The following is a 22,679-nucleotide window of genomic DNA, read 5'->3' as shown; positions in this document are numbered from 1 at the left end:
ACATGCCAGTGAGAAATGATAAGTGAGAATATTGTTTCAACCAGCATGTATGTAGAAAATGACAAGTAAGCATAACGTTTTAACAAACACATAAGGATGTTCTAACAAGCATGATAATGGAAAATGACTGAGTATGGTTATTTTTATCTTTACTCCTTCAATCTTATTTTAAGATGTGACGTTAGGAACTTTGGAAAGAATTCATAAGGATGCTTTGATTCTTTTTTGCAATTAACGTGTTAATTAGTCCTTCAATACAATTTTCCCATATTAATTAAAAAAATCTATTTCGACCTCTGATGTTTACATCTACTTAATTATCAATACCTGAAAGCTCCAAAAAGTTATGATTCCCACGTGATGATAAAATGAATTGGATTGGGCCATTAGGGGCTCCGTGAGCAATCACGTTGGGGACAGAAGAGTGAAAAACTGAAGCTCTCACCGCATGTGTCTCTCTATATAAACGCGTACATATATGTTGTTTCAGCACTCCTCACACTCATCATCAGTAGCATCTATCACAAACTAAACAAATGGTTCTCAGAGTTGCATTGTCTTCTCTTCTTTTCCTACTCTCACTACTCATCAGCTTTGCTGCAATCGCTACATCTGTAAGTAATTTACTCTCTTCGATCTCTGGATCCTTCATTGGTTTTACCCATCATAGTAAGCTTCTCTTAGTTGTGTTTGTGTGTGTGTGTTTGATTGAATATTTGATCGAAATGCGACTGCATGCATGCTGAACCAGTGCCGGTACGTAGTGAGAGTCAAGACAGGAGATCGCGAACATGCAGGAACGAATTCTGTCATCAGCCTCAAGTTATCCTCTCTTGGAAATAGCTTTACCATCAACAACCTCCAAAATTGGGGCATCATGGGACCAAGTCATGACTACTTCGAGCGAGGTAACCTCGACCTCTTCAGTGGCAATGGCCCTTGCCTCCGTGTTTGCGCCATCGCCGTCGCCTCCAATGGCCAAGGGACCAAGCCGGGATGGTACTTGGATTACGTGGATGTCACTTCCACTGGGCCCAAGTCAGCATTCTCGGTGAACCAGTGGCTAGCTATAAATGAATGGCCACATCATCTCTATGCCAGCGTCAACTTATGCGCTGGCGCCAACAAGCTAGACAACAAAGGAGGGCATTAGATCTGGATTCTTGGGGTTGAGACGCAATCTCTCTACTGTTTGACCATGCTTGTTTCACAAGCTCTTAATAATATGTATTTGGCTTTTGTTGGCGTGTTGTGTGTTTCGTAATGTACGTGTGTATCATCAATCGTCCGTGTGTATTTTCTTTATGGATAAGAACTACTGGCATTACAATTTACAATCAATTTCCGAATTCATGATATGGTAGTACCGCGGGGGCACAGTGGAAACGAACCATTAAAATAATTCATTACAATTTCTGACCTTTCTTTTGCACTAAAGCAAACCGTACGTTAACATTGATATTTCTGTTAGTCAAAAAACAACATCATAACTATTTTGATATTTGACTAGCAATATTACTCTAATAAATAATTTAGGAAGGACAATGCTTTTAGAAAAAAAAAAAGTTAAGGGACAAAGTGTCTTTTAATCCTAAATCTTTTGAACTGTTGATTTCGCTCATTCTATTATCCTTTAAAGTTCTCAAAAGAGATGTGAATCCTTTTTCTTTTTGTTTTTTGGTAAACCAAGAGGGGATAAAGGAGCCTTAAAGAGGACCAACAAAAAGTTACGTTCCTATATGCTTAAGGAAACTTCTAAACTGTTGAATTGAATCGATGCAATGAGCGAACTTTGCGATGAAATTTGCAGTTATTAACTTATACACGTGCTCATTTATACGTAACCCCTCAATCTCTCATCAAAAGATTTTGTATATCTTGTACAGTTTTAAAAATCAAGTGGTTACTATCATAGATGTTCATGATTTCATGGATGGTCTCATAAAATCTGTATACGGATTAACCTTTCAAAAAATCAATGATGTTGACTAAGCTATAAGCCCTCATGCTTCCATCTGCCTTTCATTATCGCCCACTGCAAGAAGGATGACCAGTATTATTGATTGAGCCATCTACGTTAAGTCTAAACCCCAGTCAACGTGGTTGAAATGCGAATCCTTTGCTGTGTTGCTGTGACTTTTCGCACTACTTTTAGGCCTTTATTGTTTCTTCAATAATCAACGAGCTACCGCTATGCAAATGGGGCAGGTGGAAGGAATAGTTTGAGGTTTTTGAATGATTATTTGTCTGGTCTAAGATGAACAGATAATCCAAGTAGGACATATTGTCATCATATTGGCGTCTGATCTCTATTTTAGATTTCAACATATGCCTGTCACGATGCATGATACAAAGGCAATCATCTATCTCTAACCCATGCTTTTGGGCCTAAGTCTAATATCCCTAGGCCCAATTTAAGTCATAATCACATGCCCAAGTAAATAATTATCATCAATATAATTAATGTCAATTAAACATAATCCTTCAATTAAAGTCCTAAATTAAAATTTCAGATGTTACACCCATCTAGCTGCTTCAATCTTCTATTGTGCAAATTGGATTTATGGTAAATTTTTTTCAATATATAATGAAGATCCTTGAGTATGGATTATACTTTCAAGACTTAAACCAAGACGACAATGATTTTTACAAATTAAAAATTTGACTTTATCTCCAATGCACTCAAAAGATAAAGACAATGAATTTTAATAGATAGATGTTGATAGATCATCAAAATGTGTAATGGTGAGAGGTATTTATAGATAATAAAATTATACCTTTTAAATAAAAAACTCTACTTAAACGTTATAAACATATATTGGATTATGGACAATCTTATGTCAATTCATGAAACCCTTATATGTTATTTATGAACCAACATAGTTTAATAATTAATATTAACCAATAGTTATTTATAATAATTTTTCATGATGAAAAGATGTGTAGAGTTTGATCAACTCATTTCACTAAATGACACTTTTTAGTTTTATAACTCTTCATAAGTAGTGCAACAAAACATTGATGACTATATAACTCTTTATATAATCCTTCGTAAGAATTCTTCAATTTATAAGGATATAATTTCTTAATTAAAAATGACATGACTTTTCATAAAGACATCTCTTCATTTTAAAAATATTTCAAAAAAACCTCAAAATATAAAAATATATCAACAAAAATCACAAAAAGGAGAAAGAATAGAGAAGTTATTTTGTGTTCACCCATATAGAGTCAGGAATTACTCGACCCTATGAAAAGCACAAATAACCAAGCTTGACTTGAATTCTTTTGAGTTTGGGAAGCTTGAATACTTGAATTTTATTTTTAAAATTATTTCTCCTTAAATAAATTCTTTAAAATTAATTATTTTGTTTTTAAAAAATATATTTTTTGATACTTAAACTATGCATGGGACTCAAAAAAATTTTAAATGATGGTCTTAAAATCTAAAATTCAATATTAAAATATATTTTAAATATTTGTTGAGCTATCTTATAGATTTAAAATAATAAAAATATGATAATATAAATATTTTTTATTTCTTAAAAAATAGCTATAGTAATGCACTCAGTATTTTAGTATAAAATAACTTAAAACATAAAGAATTATCTGAATTTTTTTGAACATATTCTAGCTAGCTTGTTTAGCCTCAAACATCAACAAACTATTATTTTACGAATTCTTACATTAAATATTTTTGGGTGGATTTAAACTTATCCATCGAACTCGATCCGAAATATCGACTCAGCCCTTGCACAGATGTCCCGCATCGCTGAGAAGAGAAAGGAGGAGTGGCATTGTTATCCATAAAAAGTTGGTGAGGTGCGCCTTTCAAGAGCAAATTGTTGAGAATCAATTTGTGACAATTGCTACACATAGCCCAAAGGTTTGAATAATTATAATTCAAATAATTTGTTCTTTAAAATCTTTGAATTTTGAAATTTGGTGATTGAATTTTTTTTAATAAAAATTAGTTTTGTTTTATATGGGAACTTGTTTGGTTTTGACTAGTTTAATGAGTTTTTGACATGGTTTTATTGGTTTTTAACTGGTTTACTTGTCTTGATTTTATGAGTCATCTTGCTCCAAGAGACAATTTCAGTTGAACCAATTAATATGATCTGATTTTTAAAATCTTGCTATAGTTATAATGCTCCAATGTACATAATTAAAAAAGAGCTATTTTATGAAAACGAGCACATATTTTCTCATAAATAACTAACTTATTTAATTTTCTTAATGTGTGTGTGTGTAAAAATTAGTTAACCATGAGTTCCTACATTTAGGACAAGATATATATATATATATGTGTGGAAAAATTAATTATTTAATTCCTATAATTTTGACTCAGTTGTAACTTAATCCCTGAATATTGACTATTCATAACTCAGTATTTATAGTTTTAATTTAGTTGTAACTCAGTCTTTGAACTTTTTTTTGCAATTTAATCCTTGTAGTTCCAACAACTTAAATATTGATCTCTATATTTTAAAAAATAATATTATAAAGATTAAAAATATTTGAACATTTAATATTTATAAATATTAAAAGGGTTTAATAATTTACAAATATTAATAATAAATTTTAACATAATTTTAATCTTTATAATTTTATTACCAATATTATAATTTTAATATTTAAATACTATAAATTTTAAAATTTTAAAATGTTTTTTAATATTTAATATTTTATTTTTAAAATATAGGGACTAATATTTAAGTGGTTGAAACTATAAGAATTCAATGGCAACAAACAAAATTTAGAGACTGAATTATAATCAAATTAAAACTATAAAGATTGAGTTATATATAACAAGTCAAAAATTTTCAAAATCATAGGGACCAAATGATTAATTTTCTATATATATATATATATATATAATTGCTACCAAAACAAGTAATGAATTTAAGTATAAAAAAAATTTGTATATAAGAAAAAGGATAAAACATATGATGGGATCTTCTAATTGTATAAACTATTTAGGGAAAATACAATTCTTAGTCCCTATAATTTTATTAGATTTTGTTCTTAGTCTTTTTGTTTTTTTAATATTTTTAATCCTTATAATTTCAGCAATATTGGGTAACATTTGTTCCTCAAATCCCTAATAATGTTAAATTACAGGGATTATTGGAACTAAAAACGCTAAAAAAACCTACAAAGACTAAAAGTATAACATTATGATACCATAGGAACCAATTATTATTATTATTTTCCAATTATCTACGACTGTAAGGTTGCCAAATAAGTCTGATAAGATAAACAATAAAAGTTAAAAAAAAAGTTAATTAAACATTACCAAGTAATTAGGTAACAGAGATGAAAAGAACAGGTGTAAACATGAACAGAACTACCACGTAATCCGCATGAAAGGTTTTGACGGCCCAGTTTTGGTTCTCTTTGCATGTACATATCCATAATCAGTTGGCACTTTTATATAATTATTACCGGGTGTCCATCCATAGTATTGACCTTAAAATTAAAAGACTTGACTTCCTTCCATTTGATTGTCAGCTTTTATCTAAATAGATATTATTAGTTAATTGACAAAATTAATAAAGGACACTCTTTCCATAAAAGCTTGTAGCTAGTTGATTAAAAGTTTTGGACTTTAGTGCTTGATGACTCCGCATAGAAAATACCGTGGGGGCATCCAGTTTCAAATTATAATTATCATCAGTGAAGAACTCACATACTCTCTTCTTCCTATTCCTAATATAAGGCAAATTCAAATTGAATTTGATTTAAAGAAAACAAACTTTTTCTGTACATATAAAATGAATTTGATCTATGACCCAAGGGACTCCGCCCATGCAACTTGATAGGATAGAAGGGTGAAATTCAAGTTTCCACCAAGTGTGTTGCTCTATATAAAGGGACATAAGTTGCTTCAGCTCTCCTCACCCTCATTGTTTAGTAGCATCACAAGCTAAACAAATGGCTCTCAGAACTACGTTGTCTTCTTTTCTTTTTCTATTCTCACTACTCATCAGTTTTGCTGCAATCGCTACATCTGTAAGTAATTCGTTCTCTTCTCTTGATCAATCATTAGTTTCACCCATTACACGCACGTAAGCTTTTCTCCTACTTAGTTGTGGGTGTGTGTGTGGTGTGTGTGTGTGTGTGTTTGATTCTGAATTTTGATCAAAACGGGACTGCATGCATGCAGAACCAGTGCCGGTACGTAGTGAGAGTGAAGACAGGAGATCGCAAAAATGCAGGAACGGACTCCGTCATCAGCCTAAAGTTATCCTCTTTTGGAAGTAGCTTTACCATTAACAACCTCCAAAATTGGGGCGTCATGGGACCTGGTCATGACTATTTCGAGCGAGGCAACCTCGACGTCTTCAGTGGCAATGGCCCTTGCCTCCGTGTTTGTGGCATCACCGTCACCTCCAACGGCGAAGGGAACAAGCCGGGATGGTACTTGGATTACGTGGATGTTACCTCCGCTGGGCCCAAGGTAGCATTCCCTGTGAACCAGTGGCTAGCTCTTGATGAATGGCCACATCATCTCTATGCCAACGTCAACTTATGCTCTGGCGCCAAGCTGGACTCCAAAGGGAAGCATTAGATCTCGAATCTTGAATTTGAGCCGCACTACAATCTTTACTATGTGACCATGCTTAAGTGACAAAATCTTAAAATGTAATATTTGGCTTTTGCTGGTGTGTTGAGTGTTCCGTAGTGTACGTTCGTGTGTCCCTTCGTTTCAATAATAATGCGGCTTCATGGTGTAAACGTATCTAATTGAGACCTCCACCATTTAGATGCATGGCCGGCTACGGGTTTAATTTCATTCTGGATTACAATCAATTTCCGAATTCAGTACGTGGGAAATAATATTTTTGAAGATGAGGGAAAAAGGAGCGTTATACAAGACTAACAAGGTTCAAACAAAGAAGTTTCTACATTCTTGAGGATAAACTTCGAAACAACAGACTTCGGGTTGATGCTATGAGCAAACCTTGCGATGAAATTTGCGCAGTTGTTAGCTTTCGTCTTTATGTATGTGCTCGTACGTAACCTCGCAATCTCTCATCAAAAGATTTATGATATCTTGCACAGTATTGAAAGTCAAGTGGTTACTATCATAGATGTTCATGATTTATTGATAGCCTCCATAAAATCCGTATACAGATTAACCTTCATAAATGCACAATACCAAGTATTACCAACTAAGCTATAAGCCCTCGTGAATGGCCATGAATTCTGCCTTCGTGCATGGAATGTAACCAAGTTTCTTTGCAAAGCCACATCCGCATCTGCCTTCATTATCGCCCACTGCAAGAAGCATAACTAGCTAGTGTTATTGATTGAGCCATCTACGATAAGTCTAAACCCAGTCAAGGTCTTCGATCGGTTGAGATGTGAATCCTTTGTGATATTGCTGTGACTTTTCGCACTACTTTTAGGCCTTGGTTCTTCAATAATCAACGAGCTACCACTAGATGAGGTAGGTGGCATCCTTCCCGTTCTTATCCTTACATAGTTCGTGGTTTTTGAATTATTTGTCTAGTATTATAAGATAACAGATACTCATTCGGTCTGTTTTATAAGTTATTTTTATTAACTTCATCAACACCAATATAAAAAAAAGTAAAAGGAATAAAAATGGATAAAATTTTAAATATACTCTTATATAACAAATCTAAAAAGTGATGTTATATTACTTTTTTTTCTTATAAAAAAATTTTAAAATATCTTTTAAATATTACCTAAAAAGCTACATTGTAATTTATAAATTAGATTAAATAAACTTTTTAAAACATGCTTTATAAATGGAACCAAATGGAGTATAATCCAAGTTGAAAAATTTTTAGTACATATATTTTATAAATTGGACTAAATAAACTTTTTAAATATTTTATAAATGGAACAACTGGAGTATAATCCAAGTTGGCATATTGTCGTAAAAATTCTTATTATATGATTGTTATGATGTGATTGATGGAAGGATAATATGATGGGAAATATCATGAGCTCCACTATCACAAGTACAACAATCTCATCTTATAAAATTGGATCATTTAGTTTGATGAAGGAGGCGAAATTAAGTAAGTGTTTACGACTACTCTATGCAAGCACCAAAACGTCTTATATAATGGACGAAAACGCATGCTTGATTTAAAAAAAAAAAAAAAGACTGAACTAAAGATGAAATGGGACTAAATCTATCTTTAACACAAGGGATTTGGAGTTAGTAATTAGTTCAAGTCCATTTATTCAATGAGCATCGTAATTACAATTATTGAATTTTATTAATACTTAAAATTATCAAAATATATTCTTATTAAAATTTCAAAATAATTCTCACGATCAAATCACCCATCATATATATATATATATATATATATGTATATGTATATATGTCTTCTAAAAATTTGAGATATCATACTCTTTAAGTGTTACAAGAAAATATCTTTTACATTTGTTTGATTAAATCGAATGATTTTTATCATATCATATAAAATAATCATTAAGTGCGTAGAGTTAAGCCACTTGCTGTATCCAAACCTCCAGCTCTCAGTGGTCGTGGATTGTGGGTTTCATTTGCATGCTACCACCTCTTGTAATTAAGAAACGAGAAGCGCGTGCTGGTACACAGTATACGACTGTATGCTAATTGAGATAGGATCCGTCAACGCTGGATGAAACTATCAACCTCAAGCAACACCACTCATGTGGCTTTAGCCTTTTGTAGAAACTCGGTGGTTGCTAGGGCTAATGATTAAGATGTTTCGGTCTTGTTAAAAGCATCTTGTAGAAACTTGAATCGCATAAATCAAGCAAGATTTTAAAAATTGGATTAGATCGGTTAAAATATTATATTAATTTTGGTTGAATTGTGATAGAATCGAACTGATTGATATTAAATTAATATTTTTTAATTAATGTAGTAATTATAATCTAATAAAAATAAAAGTAAGTGTCTAATTTTTTTAAAAAAATATTATAAATGTTTGATAATATGATATACTGTTGATGAGTATAGGTTTAATAATACAAGTCATGAACGATGCCTTCTGATTAAAAATTGAGAAAGATGTTAAGAAAATGATGAAGCGTGAGACACTTTTTAAAGATATATTTAAGCTAAATTAAAAAAAGATCAAATTTGAATAAAAATATAGGTAAATAATACAAAGTATAAAGATTAAATAAATGTGCTTATATTGAAAAAAGAGAAGGTTCAAGAAATAAAAAAAATCAACCAAAAAGAAAAAAGAAAGAAAGAAAGAATACAAAGAGTTATTCTGCGTGCGCCTATAACCCACAACCCTCCATCGCTAAGAGCGTAAGAGGACAAGGGGGAAGTGACATTGATATCTATAAAAAGCCGGGGAGGCACGCTTGATGCTTGTGAAGGGCAAGTGGCTGAGGAGCAATTTGTGAAATTTGCAACTCATGATCCACTGATTTGAATAATTATAATTACAATTCAAATCATAGGCTTTTTAACATTTCAGATTGAAATTTTCTTTTTTCAAAATTTCTAATAAAAATTAGTCTCATTTTTATATGGGAATTGGTCAAATTTTAGGTAGAATGACATAGAGGTTCTGAAAGGATCAATTAATTTAACTTAGGTCTCGAGTGTTAGACTCTAGAATTTGCAAGTTTGGTTTTCAATTTTGCAGTTTCATGATGATAAATTTGTAACTTATATTTCAAATTTTAACAGAAAAAATAAATTTATTTATTCTTTAATAATATTAAAATTTAGAAAATAAATTACAAATTGATCATAATGAAATTGAAAAATTAATAGTTGAAGTTATAAATTCTTAAAATTTAATACTTAAGACTTGGGTTGAATTAATTAATTCTTTTAAAACTTCTCTCTCAAATTTTGACCCATATTTTATTGGCTGCTGACTAGTTTTACAGGTTTTTGACCAGATCTCTTAGTACTGATTTTATAAGTCATGCCATACTGAACCAACAGCTTGTTCTCAATTAAATCAGCCAGTCCAATTTAGTTTTCAAAACCTTAGTTTGTAGCTTCACCACAAGAAGACATAGGAAAGTTGGGTTGGAAATTTTAATGTATAATCCCTCCATTCATAGAAGACAATATTATGTGATTTTTTTTAATAGTACTCTCTCAATTTCAAATTATAAAATATTTTTTGGAGATTTTTTTTCTCAAAATATAAGGCACTTTTAAAAAATAAGGTTTTAATAATTATATTTTTTCAATATAATAATGATACTTTTTTCAATATTCTCTCTTCAATATTCTTTAATAAATGAAGTATTAAATGAAAGGCATTTTAAAAGTTTGTGCTCAGAGTATTTTTGTTTTGAAAAGGTAAGATTGTAAAATATATTTAATAAACTATATTGATAAGTGTGATTTTATTTAAAAGTGTCTTATAATTTGAGATAGAGGAAGTATTAATCTAGGTAGTTAAAAGGGTTAAGAGTAAAAAATATCCTTGAAGTATATATGAAGGATCACAAATGACCCTAATCTCAACATTAGGTCATTTATATCTCTCAACTATGCAAAATCTGTGCTTTGTTACCTTGGCGTTTAGTCATTCTAACAGCTTTGTCTTCGAGTTGATGTGTATGCATTTGGTTGACCAGCCATGTACACGTGGACAAGCTGAGAAAGACACATGGACGATCTGTGTAGAGGAGCTAATCGAAAGGGGTCAAAACCCTAATCCTCTAGTCTGTTGCTTCTCTTTCTCTTTCTCGAGCGTAAAGGAGAATCAAAGTAGAAGAGACAATCTACGCGAGCAAGAAGGAGAGGATGACATATGTGAAATCTAATCGGTGTGCAGAGAATTGCATTGAAAGTCAAGGTAAGAAATCTATAAATTTCACACAGTGATTTCTCGCATAAGCCTTTAAGTCTATGCCAGTAATTGTTATTAGAAAGATGGGTCCCAATTGTAACAAGGCATCTGACAGTAGCATCAATGCTGGCACTGGTGATAGTGGCATTAATGGAAGTCCGCATAAGTTGAGTATGGAGGAGTACTTTTTATTAGTAGACAATGCAATAAAAATGGTTGAAGAAACCAATAAAAGATTTGCACGTGAGGACTTGGAATTAGAGAAAGATGTAAAGGTAAGTGATTCAAGTCAAGCAAAGGGATTAGGAAGTGATGGGAGTGTCAAGGAAGTCTCTGACGAGAACTATGAGTTTGAGAGAGAATTTGATAGCTCAGATGCTAAGGGGGACAATGAACAGAAGGGAGTCAAAGAGGGGGAGGCGAGATTGAGGAAATTAATGCTTTTTAATTTACTGGAAAGGATGCATTTAATGATTAAGTGGTTAAAGCTTACTTGATTTGGCATAAGAAGCATGAGAAACAATTAGAGAAGACAAAACGTAAAGTATTCACTTGTTAATAGAAAGAATCTGAAGAGAAGTGTTGGGCAAAATCATGTGACTAATAAGGATAGTAAAGGTGAAGAGGAGATACTCGAAAGTGAGTCAACTAGTGAAGATAACACTAGTAAAGATAGTAAGGACAGTGAATACTCTAGACATTTAAGATTAGATGGAAACAATCACAATGAGGATAGTGATATTGAAGAGGATGAAGTAAGAGATGAGACAGGCCCAAGCAATGTAGATGGGCATAAAGTTGAAATTAAAGGGCTTGAGGATGAAGACAGGCCTTTCTTCATGTTGGGCATGACCTATAGCAATAGAAAAGGGTTAAAGCAGGCCATAAGCAAGTATGTCATAACTAAGGGTGTGAAATTGACTGATATCCAGAGTGAGCCAATAAAGGTCAAGGCCAAATGTATGGAGGGATGTCCATTCTTACTCTTTGCTTCTGTGGATCAAAATTCCCTAGACTGAAGATTAAGACCCTCTGTATGGAACTCAGATGTGTAAGGGTCTTTAAGAACCCTAGAGCCTTAATTAACTGGATTGCAGAGCACTTTAAAGATAAAGTCCAAGAGAGGTCACAATACAAGATTTTTAACATGAAGAAAGATTTAGAGCGTGAGTTCAAGTTAAGTGTGAGCCTGCAGAAGTGTAAAAGGGCTAAAAGGAGGATAATTCAAGAACTAGAAAGGAGCTATGAGGATGAATTTTCAAAGTTCAAAGTGCATTGTTGTGAATTAAGGGATTCAAATCTTGGATCTTATATAGGCTTAAAGCTAAGCAAAGAAGCTACAGATCAAGGAAGAGGTTCTTTAGCCATATGTATGTATACTTCAATACATTTAAACTAGGTTACAAGAGCTTACTTCATGTGAACTTTGGAAGGTTGCTTGGAGAGAAAGTTGTAGGCCTTTCAACAGGTTAGATGGCACTTTTCTGAAGGGGAATGCAAGAGGCATTCTATTGATTGCTTGTGGTTTAGATGTTAATGATTCCCTCTACCTCATTGCTTTTGGTCTGACCTAAAAGGAGAATACCCATAATTGAAGACGGCTTCTATAATGGCTTGAGATCTTCCTTCAATTAGATGATGGCTCATCTATCACTTGGATGTCTGATATGCAGAAAGTAACAATGTATTTTTTTTTTAGCCTAATATGATTTACATTGTATTGACTTATTGGATACTCTTATTTACAAGGACTTCACTTGGCCATGAAGGAAGTCTTGCCTATGGTGGAGCACAAATTATATGCAAGGCATATATATGCTTTGGTATCATATTGTCACATCCCAAAACAACATATGTAACCAGTATGAGATATGCATACAAAACTTATATACCTAAACTAATATACCTTAAGCCTTAATCAAAAAATCCCTAAATTAATACTTTGAACACACTAATAGCATGATTAAAAATTCTTACAACACTTTTCATATAAACATGAATCACAAATGTTTTAAAGAAATTTTGGCAAAACCTTTACTAAAAATAAGACTCTTAAAATTTCTACAACTGCAATTTACAATATCAAATCAGATACAAAATATTAGAAGAAAGATGAGGACCTACCTATATCATACATCAAGCACCTAAGATTAGACTATACAAAAAATACAAAATTCAAGTTGATATTTATCTAAAATAATTCTTCCACCTCAATTCAGCAATGAAACTCCTCCATGAACATCTGGAGATATAGGTTTGGCTACACCATCTGAGGCCAAAACATATATTTTCTAGTGAATAACGTCCTAAATTATAATTAAGGGAAATAAAAGAAAGAAATACAAATGGAATAAGTATGAATTTAACAAAAATAGTCACTTACTAGAGCACAAGTGCATAATCCAAATAAAAATAATTTCATTTAAACATTTAATCCAAAAACATCCTCACGATAATAACGCAACAATCAAATTCTACTTTTTAACTACCAAAATTGTATCAAGCAACATTACTCATTATAAATAAATCAATTCACAAAAACTAGCTAGTTTAATAGGATTATTTTAAAAGCAATAATTTCAAAAAAAATAGCAAGACTTATTAGAACTGATAACAAGCATGGACACACAGTCTATGAGAGTAAATAACAAACAAGTATAAACATATAATTTACAAAAGTAAATAACCAGTAAAGTATAGTTGGAAGTCACGAAGCAAGCGTGAGTGCAATACTCATGAATATTCAACCCTCTGTTCCACATGCGTTGGCTTGCGCACAGGGCTAGCACCTCATACAAACACCTTGCTAGCTAGGTGTACTATGGCGAGCCAAAGGCTAACAGAACTGTCGTTAGCAATCAACATTTTGATTCAGTCCCACACTTTAAATCAAGCATATATGAGTCATAATAATAAATTATTCCTTAAATCATAAAATCAAACATTGCCAATATATTTAATAATGGTAAACACCCAATCATAAAATAATTATACCTCTCTCTATCAAACTTTGTGTAATAGGAATATTTTTATTCATAATAGTTGATAATGAGACTTAAAATATAACAATATAAATAGTCATGAATGTACTTAAATGTTACTGCGAAGAAAATGATTTTATTAATAAGTCGTTCGGAATGCTAGTCACTTATTTGGTATGCTCTCACTTATTACAACTTACTTCAAATAGGCCGCTTTTCTAAAACTTTCACTCTAAGATTCCCTAATACCCAAAGTAACACTATTAATATTTTCACTCCACAACTTTGTAAAAGCATACAAATATTTTTTTAATGAGATTCTACAATCACAATCATTTAGAAAGTAGAAAGGGATTCCCTAACATTAATCTTTTCATATATAAGATGATACCATGAGTCTAATACACCATTTGCCCTAACAAATGTATATATAAAATATCTATTCTTTCCAAGTACTACCACACAACCAAATAACTCCATCACTGCACCTTACTACAAGTTGTCATTAACTAAACAAATCCCGATTAAGTATATTTGCAAAATTATTAGGAAAGAAAAATCTTGGTTCACTTCTTTCACATAGGACAATTACAATAGAGATCAATTCTATTTTATTTTATTTTAAATCTAATTTTATAAAGAGCATAGCATGAGCTTCAATGCAAGAACATAGACCATATTATCTTAGTATCTTCCTCAAGCAAACCAAACATAAAGGATTTCATTCTCCCCTTATATACATACTTCTAGACTTCAATAATTAGTCCATTCGTCCTGGTACACTATCTCTACATATATATCTCCAAACAACATCTATGCTTGGATATACATATAAAGTTTGAAGAATCATACTCCTATCAATTTTCTCTTTGAAACATTTTATCAAACACTTTGTGACACACATACCTAACTAAAATACCAAGCTTCTTTTTCTTCAATTTTTCTTTCCAAAAATTTTTATCATCAATATTTAAACTATCCAGACTTTTCAATCTCATTCCTTCCATTTAAGCTCAAAAAAATTAAATTTAATCCCTTTCACTTACAGTAATCCAATACATATATAGAGGAAATTATCTACCAACAATGTGATCTTAAATTCCAGTTTCGGCTTTATTGAATCGCAGCTTCTCCCTCAGCCACGCATAACAACAAACCAAAAATAAACATTCACATCTTCAGCCATTAATCTCTTGTGCACAAATAAATAGATTAAACGAGGGGAAAGAGGAGGTGAGATCTACTCACCAGTAAAGCAACGAAGAAGAAAGAAAAATTTGATGCTTCCCACAGCTACACACACTCGACGGCGGCACTTGAACCAGGAAGAAGAAGAGCGACGTCACGGGGGAAAGTGGAAGGACGAACAGATCGAACATTTTGCACCCATAAACCAACTCCCACAACACAAAAATAGAAGGATATGTTACACCACTCTAACAGAGAAGAACGAACGGTCGGTTACGCAAAGCAGAGGGAAGATCAGCGTGAACAGAGGAGGAAGAACAGAGAATCCAGCAACCCAACCCCACCGTAGCCGACAAACGTAGACGGGGAGAAGCTCGGCGACGGCCATGGGAGGAGGAAACTGTGACAGGGAAGAGGAGAAAAGCAATGGAGAACCATCGCAGACTTCCCCCTCTGTGCTCTGCGTAATTGGCCGAATGGAAGAGAAGAAGAAAATATAATACAAAGATTGTGGGAAAAGTTACGGAAAAATACCCCGCAGATTTTATTACTATTATTATTATACCATTTTTACAATAAGAGGTAAGGGCACATTCAATAATTTTTCCATATAAAAAAATAAAATTAACCTCTTACTTAAATATAATTTTAATTCTAAACCTCCATATAAATAGTAAATATAAATTTTACTAGATCACTATTTCTCATTTATCATAAAATTAAAATAATTAAATTAAATATTAATTGAAAAAAATTTATTTAATTTAAAATTTAAGGTCATTAGTCATCACATACATATATACATATATTTTGGTCTATATGCTTTGTTTCTTTCTTTATTTTTTTTGGGCATTTTAATAATTTTCCTAATATTGAATCATAAAATAAAATTCCTCCATTATCACCACAAGGATTTGAATGCAAAACTTTTTGATAGGTTGCAAGCAAAGTTGTTTCTAAACCACCAATCCCTCTTTATAAATTTATTTCAAAATTAATATAAATGCTCTTAGAATACTATATCACTAATTTTAATTCTTATTAAAATTCCTGAGATTATTACACATATCTCCACAATCCTAGATAAAAACCTATTTCACAACTAGGAGTAGAACTTGGGCAATTAGCAATAATGCTCGTGAGAGCCTAAATGTTTGGATTGAGGAGTTTAGATACCTATATGTAATTAGAATGTTTGAGAGTATTAGGATAAAAATGCTGACCAAGTAGGCAAATAGTGTAAGATTTTAGAAAGATAATGTAACAATCCTCACCTCACCTCACCAAGGGTCTTTTGAATTGGATCAATCCACATCACTGCACCAAAAATCAGTTTTTTCTAAGGTAATACTTGGGTTATTCATCAACCCACTAAAAAAATCTTTTAAAACTTTCCCAAATTCAAACCTCTAACCTCTACTACTTTAATGAAATTGAGGCTAAGTCTAATATCATTTAAAATTTTGGATAGTTTATTTTTAAATTTTTTATTAATATTTTATACTTATTAAAATAAAAATAAAAATTTTTAATAAATATATTTTACCACCAACTTGAAGTCCATATTTAATGTGTATGATCTAATTTAATATTAAAATTTTTATAATTTTTATAAATGATGATCCAGATTTACTCTGAATGGTCAAAATATTAAAAAAAATTAATAATAAGTTAAAATGTTATGTTTTCATGTACATATATAATTAGTACTTTTCAAATAATAAGGTTATTATAATTCATATAAAATTAATAACTTTTCCTTCTTTCCTATTTCCTCTTACTCAGCTAAGGATAATGAAAAAGAATCACATCCCTTCATTTTTTTTCCTCTTAATTTTCTTTCTCTTGATCTATTTTCTTATCAGCCAAACATAATGAAGCTATGTTCCAATGATAAGATTTTGAATATACAAAAAAGTATGAATAAAGAAAATTTCATTTAACCAATAAAGATTAGTCCAATTTATAAAAATTTGGCTCATGACTTAGAAAGTCGTGAAATCAAATCCTACTATTAATATAAAAACTTGTTGGTAAGGGATTTGTAAATATCATTGTAAGCTTTCATTGAATTTGGAATCATACTTGACCCTAATAAGCCATCAAACCCAACTCACTTAAACTTTTGAATACAAGAAAAACAAAAAGAAAATGTTGTTTACTTCATTAGTGCCCACTTATCACAGTAATTTATATTGCGTTGAGAATAAGTCACAAATATAATAATAAGAAATTTGGAAAAATACAAAGATCCCAGCAGAATAACCAATGCTCACAATTCTCGGTGGTCAACGATATTCCTGCGCGTCAATTGGGTTAAGTTGGATTTTGATCTGACTCAATTATAGTTTGCCCGTACAACTGTAGCATAAAAGTAATAATAAATTAATAATAATTAGTGGAAAAATAATACACTGGGAGCAAATAGTCCAAAACTAAGATCCATGTAAAATTTTCTCTTTGTGATATTTTTTTCCATTTTGCCACTTTTTTATAAAACATAAAATATCCCCCTCTTTCTTAAAAACGCAAACTTTTAACATTTTTAATTAATAAAGGATGGTTTAGTTGATAAAAATTTAGCCAATGACGTACAAGGTTGTGAGATCAAATCCTGTTGCAGGTGTAAAGATATTGTTGGTGGGCAATTTATAAATACCTTTGTAAATGCTATGAGTTTAAAAGCATAATTGATGACTCAACTCACTTAAATTTTATCTTATAAAAAAGAAAACTTCATTAATTCACTTCTCTAAACTTGAACAAATTATTAATGACTCCAATTTAATTTTTTAACTTTCAATTAAGAGAATAGAACTCACCCAAAGATAATATAAGTAATGCACTAATAAGTCAATTCACGCCTAATTAATAAAGAAATCAATTGACTGATTGGTCCTTTTTTTTTTTCCGGGAAAAATAGCAAACCATCGGAAACGACTAAAAACTATCACATAAAAAAGTGAAAACTTTTTTCTATAGATTTGTTTTTTTTTTTTTTGTAGTATTGGAAACTGTTGTTGATTTATGTGATTATCTGAGATATATATCCCTTCCTTTTTGTCTAAGTATCAAATCTCTCCATCTAGTAAGCTTTATGAAAGTGAAGCATCTTGCTTCTCATAAGGAGAAGCAGAACTTAACAAATTAATAAGTCGACTTCAGTCATGTTATTTCCATTTGGGTCCCTATGCCTTCACTTCCTGCTTCTTTTTTCCACTATGATCCTTCAACAACATTCCAGAGCTGCTTCATCATCAGTAAGAAATGAAACCGATCATTTGCGCTTGCTCAAGTTCAAGGAATCAATATCTGATGATCCCTATCATATATTTGATTCTTGGAATACTTCTACAGGCTTCTGAATCACTTGCGGCCACAAGCATCAAAGAGTTTCAGGGTTGGACTTAGGTGGATATTACTTGCATGGTTCTTTTACATGGCCGTTTGTTTGACTGCCATGTTTCGATAAAATTTATTTTAAAAAAAAAATCAAGGAGAAACATTTAACCATTGTGAAAGAAGATAAAAATTTAATCAGTTATTTATTATTTTTGAAAAAAATATTAAGAAGATAAAAGTAAAAGATATTTAACATAAACTAATATAATACATATTTATAAGTAAATTATGCACTTAATTATTTTCATTTGAAAAAATAAAAATAAATTTTTTAAAATATTTATAAGAATATTATTTAATATTTAATATTTAAAATATTTTTATTTTAAAATTATTTTCATAACAAAAAAAATAATTTATTAAAAGATATAAAATACATAGTCCTGTAAATTATTTTATCATATTAATAATTAAAAATAAATATAATATATCAATATCTTTTTAATAATATATTATTTGATATATGTGTACATAGTTAAATAATATATACTTAATTTTGCATACAATTATTATAAGTATATTTTAGTTCAATTGACAAACAAAAGGAGGGTATAAGCTTTGGAAGATGGTCGGCTCTCGCAAGTGTACAAGATTAATGTAGTAATAATTTCTAAAGTATTCCCAATGTTGAATCCAAAGAAAGATAGTTATTTTTGTTATTTAAGAACACAAATAAGGATTTTTGGAAAGAGATTTAAATTAAATAATGCAATTAAATAAGAAAATGATAAAAAGTGATAAGGCGATGAAACAACCAATGAAATGATTGTCAAGGATCAAGATTCACCTACTAAGAGGAATTATTATAATTTAGTTAATTAGCTTTACTTTTTTTATAGTGATAATTATTTTAAAGTATTTTAATTACCTTTCAGTAGATTAAAATGTATTTCGCTAGAGTTAAATCTAACTCCCACTAAATTCTACTCTTTAATTAAACAGTGAAATATAATTTAAGCTACCACAAACTCTAAATTATTTTTAATTTAGTTATTTGTGTCTATCTCTCTAGGTCTAGGTAAGTTCTTCATCTTTCAGTTCATCAAGCTACCCACAAACATATTATATACTGGCCACATATATAATAGGTGATTAAAACGAGGGAGAAAATTATAGAAGCAACTATAAATTCTCATAGACAAAAATTAATGTTCAACAGGAAAAATAATCAAAACCAAACAAAGAACAAAATCTGTCTAAGTTAGGCTACTCCTTACCCGGACGTGGAGTTTAGCAAGGACTCAAATTCAAAATTACAATCCCAAATATGATAAAAGACATAAAAAAAATCTAAATAAGAAGAGAAGAGAGAAAGCTTTTAATTCAGAATATCCCTCTGAATTTCATAGTATGCCTTCTAGCATTTAGATGTGAGATTGCATGTGTTGAGAGGCTTTTAGAAGATTTATTTATAATAAATTTGACCCCCGTATACTTGAAATACATCCAAATCACATCTTGTCTCATTAGATATACTAATATCTTATTTAAAATGATTTAAAATATCATTTTTTGCCTTTTTCTTTTCATCGCCCCTAGTCATGCTCATCTGCACCTGGTCGTGCATTTCATCCACTCCTTGTTGAAATCATCCATGTTTCAGTGGCCCCTGGTTGCAATTTTTTCAGCTGAATTTTCTTGTTTTGACTTATTTTTGGGTTATTTTTCTTCCTTTCCTACATTTTGACACACAATAACTTAATTAGTGAGGCTATATTAATCATTTTTTCCTATTTCCTCACAATTAATTGACATAGTTAAGTCCAAAAGTCCCCAAAAATTATGTAAGTAATGGGTTTATGAGAAGATGAGGTGATTGTTGATGTGGCATGAACTAATACAAGCATGGAAGATGGCACGACATAAACTAATGCATATGTAGCGAGTGACATGGTATGAGATGGCCTTTTTATTTTATTTTTATCAAAAAAATTTTAGGTAACAACAAACATTGTCATCACCATCAAAAATTATTAGCAATGAAACTTGTGGAGATGACTTTTTGGTAGGGGAAAATCACTGCTAAATTTTTCTAACTGCAACGTAATTTATTTATTTATTTATTTTTGTAGTCCGGCCAGTTTTGAATATATCCATCCATAAGATTCAAACTATTTACCTTAAAATTAAAAGAGTTAGCTTCCTTCCAATTGATTGTCAACTTGTATCCGAATAGATATTAATTACCAATGGATTAAAAAATTAATAAAGAAGATTCTTCCCAAAAAAACTTGTAGGTCGTTAATTGGATATTTTGGGCTTTAGTGTTAGATGACTTGGCATGGAAAATTATGTGTAGAATTATTGGAGGAGCAGGCAGCTTTAAAATTATAATTTGCATCATTGATGGAAGATTAAGGAATCATGTCGGGGATAGAAGAGTAAAACTCAAGTTTTCACTGCCTGAATCACTCTATATAAAGGCATTTAAGTTGTCTCAGCTCTCCTCATCCTCATCCTCATCAGTAGCACCTATCACAAACTAAACAAATGGCTCTCAGAGTTGCATTGCCTTCTCTTCTTTTTCAACTCTCACTACTCATCAACTTTGTTGCGATCGCTTCATCTGTAAGTAAATTTGATCTCTTCTATTGATCCATCATTAATTAGTTTCACCAATATATCCAACGTAAGCTTTTCTTCTACTTTTTAGTTGTACATGTGTGTGCTTGATTCTGAATATCGATCTTAATGGGATTGCATGCAGCAATTCCAGCAGTGCCGTTACATTGTGAGAGTGAAGACAGGAGATCGCCAAGATGCAGGAACGAACTCCATCATCAGCCTCAGGATTTCCTCTCCTTACAATAGCATTACCATCGACAATATCGAAGATTGGGGCATCATGGGACCTGGTCATGACTACTTCGAGCGAGGCAACCTCGACATCTTCAGTGGCATGGGCCCTTGTCTCAGTGTATGCAGCCTCGTTGTCACCTCCAACGGGCAAGGGAACCAGCCAGGGTGGTATTTGGATTACGTGGATATCACCTCCATCGGGCCCAAGGTAACATTCATGGTGAACCAATGGCTAGCTTTAGAATCGCCATATCATCTCTATGTCAACACGAACTTATGCTCCTGCGGCAAGGTATAGTCCAGATGGTATTAGATCTGGATTCTTGATGAGTTTGATCCGCACTCTCTCTCTCTCTACTGGGTGACCATGCTTAAGTGACAAAATCTTAGTATGTAATAGTTGGCTTTTGTACGTTGGTGTGTTGTGTGTTTTGTAATGTGAGTGTTTTGTACGTGTGTATCATCAATCATGTGTCCCTTCGTTTCAATAATAATATGCGGCTTCACGATGCAAACTTTTCTACTTGAGACCTCTACCGTTTACCGACGAGAACTTGCACTACAATCAAGAATTCCACTACCCAGAAAAAAAAAAAGAAACTTTTAGCAGCAATTTCAGTCCAAAAAACTTTTAGCAAAAAATTTTCACCTTTAAAGGATTGTCGCTATAACCGCCACATCACCCGCCACATATGTGCCTCCTTAAGCTACCTTACACACTACATCACCATCACGTACCACGTATTTGTTGCAAAATATGCTCAAGATAAAATTTGAACCCTTAACTTTTATCTTAAATCTCCTTTCTTTACTAGTTAAAATGAAATGCATATACAATTGTTATATATGAAATTGAATACTCACTTCGCTCAAAAATATAAGGCATTTTTAACTGAATCTTACCTCTAATAAAGTAGTTATTTACTTTTCAACTAACTCTATTTTTTTATATTTATACCTATTAAACACCCTACAATAAATATAAAGTCGTTATCAATAGAGATATTTTTTAAAAAAAGATAATAATTACACCTTAAAAAATTAAAAATGCTTTATATTTTTAAACATCCAACTCCTCAAAAAATGCCTTACATTTTTTAACAAATGGAGTATATATTATTTAACTATATACACATATACTACATATTACTAAAAAGATATACATATATTCTCTTTTTATTTTCCATCATTAATATGAACAAATAATTTATCTAAATATTTATATTATATTTTTAATAAAATATTATTTTTTACTAGTAAATATTATTTTTTTAGGAAAATGAACCTAAAATATAATAAATCTTAAATACTAAATATTTTTTTATATACATTGTAACAAATTTTTAAATTTATTTTTTATTTTTTAAATGAAAATTATTAAGTATATAATTTATTTATAAATATGTATTATATTAGTTTATGTTAATTAAATATCTTTTACTTTTTTCTTCTCCATTTTTTTCAAAAATTAATAAATTAAATGATTAAATTTTTGTCT

At 31.1% G+C, this 22,679-nt stretch overlaps 3 protein-coding genes across 3 annotated transcripts; all 3 read left to right on the top strand.

Annotated features, from left to right (window-relative positions):
* The first annotated feature begins 548 nt into the window (after positions 1-548).
* On the top strand, positions 549-1,341 carry LOC129321717 (PLAT domain-containing protein 3-like). Its single transcript, XM_054967605.1, has one exon. It carries the CDS (start codon positions 740-742, stop codon positions 1,151-1,153), a length of 414 nt encoding a protein of 137 aa, XP_054823580.1. The 5' UTR covers positions 549-739; the 3' UTR covers positions 1,154-1,341.
* A 4,488-nt stretch (positions 1,342-5,829) lies between these two features.
* LOC129284551 (PLAT domain-containing protein 3-like) lies at positions 5,830-6,741 on the top strand. The gene is made up of 2 exons (XM_054920064.1): positions 5,830-6,015; positions 6,170-6,741. The coding sequence occupies exons 1-2, from the start codon at positions 5,938-5,940 to the stop codon at positions 6,572-6,574; spliced, it is 483 nt and encodes a 160-aa protein (XP_054776039.1). The 5' UTR covers positions 5,830-5,937; the 3' UTR covers positions 6,575-6,741.
* Positions 6,742-20,839: 14,098 nt separating this feature from the next.
* Positions 20,840-21,704, top strand: LOC129321461 (PLAT domain-containing protein 3-like). The gene is made up of 2 exons (XM_054967226.1): positions 20,840-20,950; positions 21,090-21,704. Exons 1-2 carry the CDS (start codon positions 20,873-20,875, stop codon positions 21,477-21,479), a joined length of 468 nt encoding a protein of 155 aa, XP_054823201.1. The 5' UTR covers positions 20,840-20,872; the 3' UTR covers positions 21,480-21,704.
* Positions 21,705-22,679: the final 975 nt, after the last annotated feature.

Source organism: Prosopis cineraria, unplaced genomic scaffold, assembly GCF_029017545.1.
Source record: "Prosopis cineraria cultivar Desert tree isolate PC_DT_omini unplaced genomic scaffold, ASM2901754v1 PC10, whole genome shotgun sequence".
Taxonomy (NCBI): Eukaryota; Viridiplantae; Streptophyta; class Magnoliopsida; order Fabales; family Fabaceae; genus Prosopis; species Prosopis cineraria.
Note: the sequence above shows the minus strand (reverse complement) of the source record. Positions and strands in the feature narration are given on the sequence as shown.

Excerpts from the sequence above, each read along its gene's own strand:
- LOC129321461 (XM_054967226.1), top strand. The coding sequence starts at position 20,873 with ATGGCTCTCAGAGTTGCATTGCCTTCTCTTCTTTTTCAACTCTCACTA. Across the intron at positions 20,951-21,089 it reads TTGTTGCGATCGCTTCATCT|CAATTCCAGCAGTGCCGTTA; the intron begins GTAAGTAAATTT and ends GATTGCATGCAG.
- LOC129284551 (XM_054920064.1), top strand. The coding sequence starts at position 5,938 with ATGGCTCTCAGAACTACGTTGTCTTCTTTTCTTTTTCTATTCTCACTA. Across the intron at positions 6,016-6,169 it reads TTGCTGCAATCGCTACATCT|AACCAGTGCCGGTACGTAGT; the intron begins GTAAGTAATTCG and ends GCATGCATGCAG.
- LOC129321717 (XM_054967605.1), top strand. The coding sequence starts at position 740 with ATGCTGAACCAGTGCCGGTACGTAGTGAGAGTCAAGACAGGAGATCGC.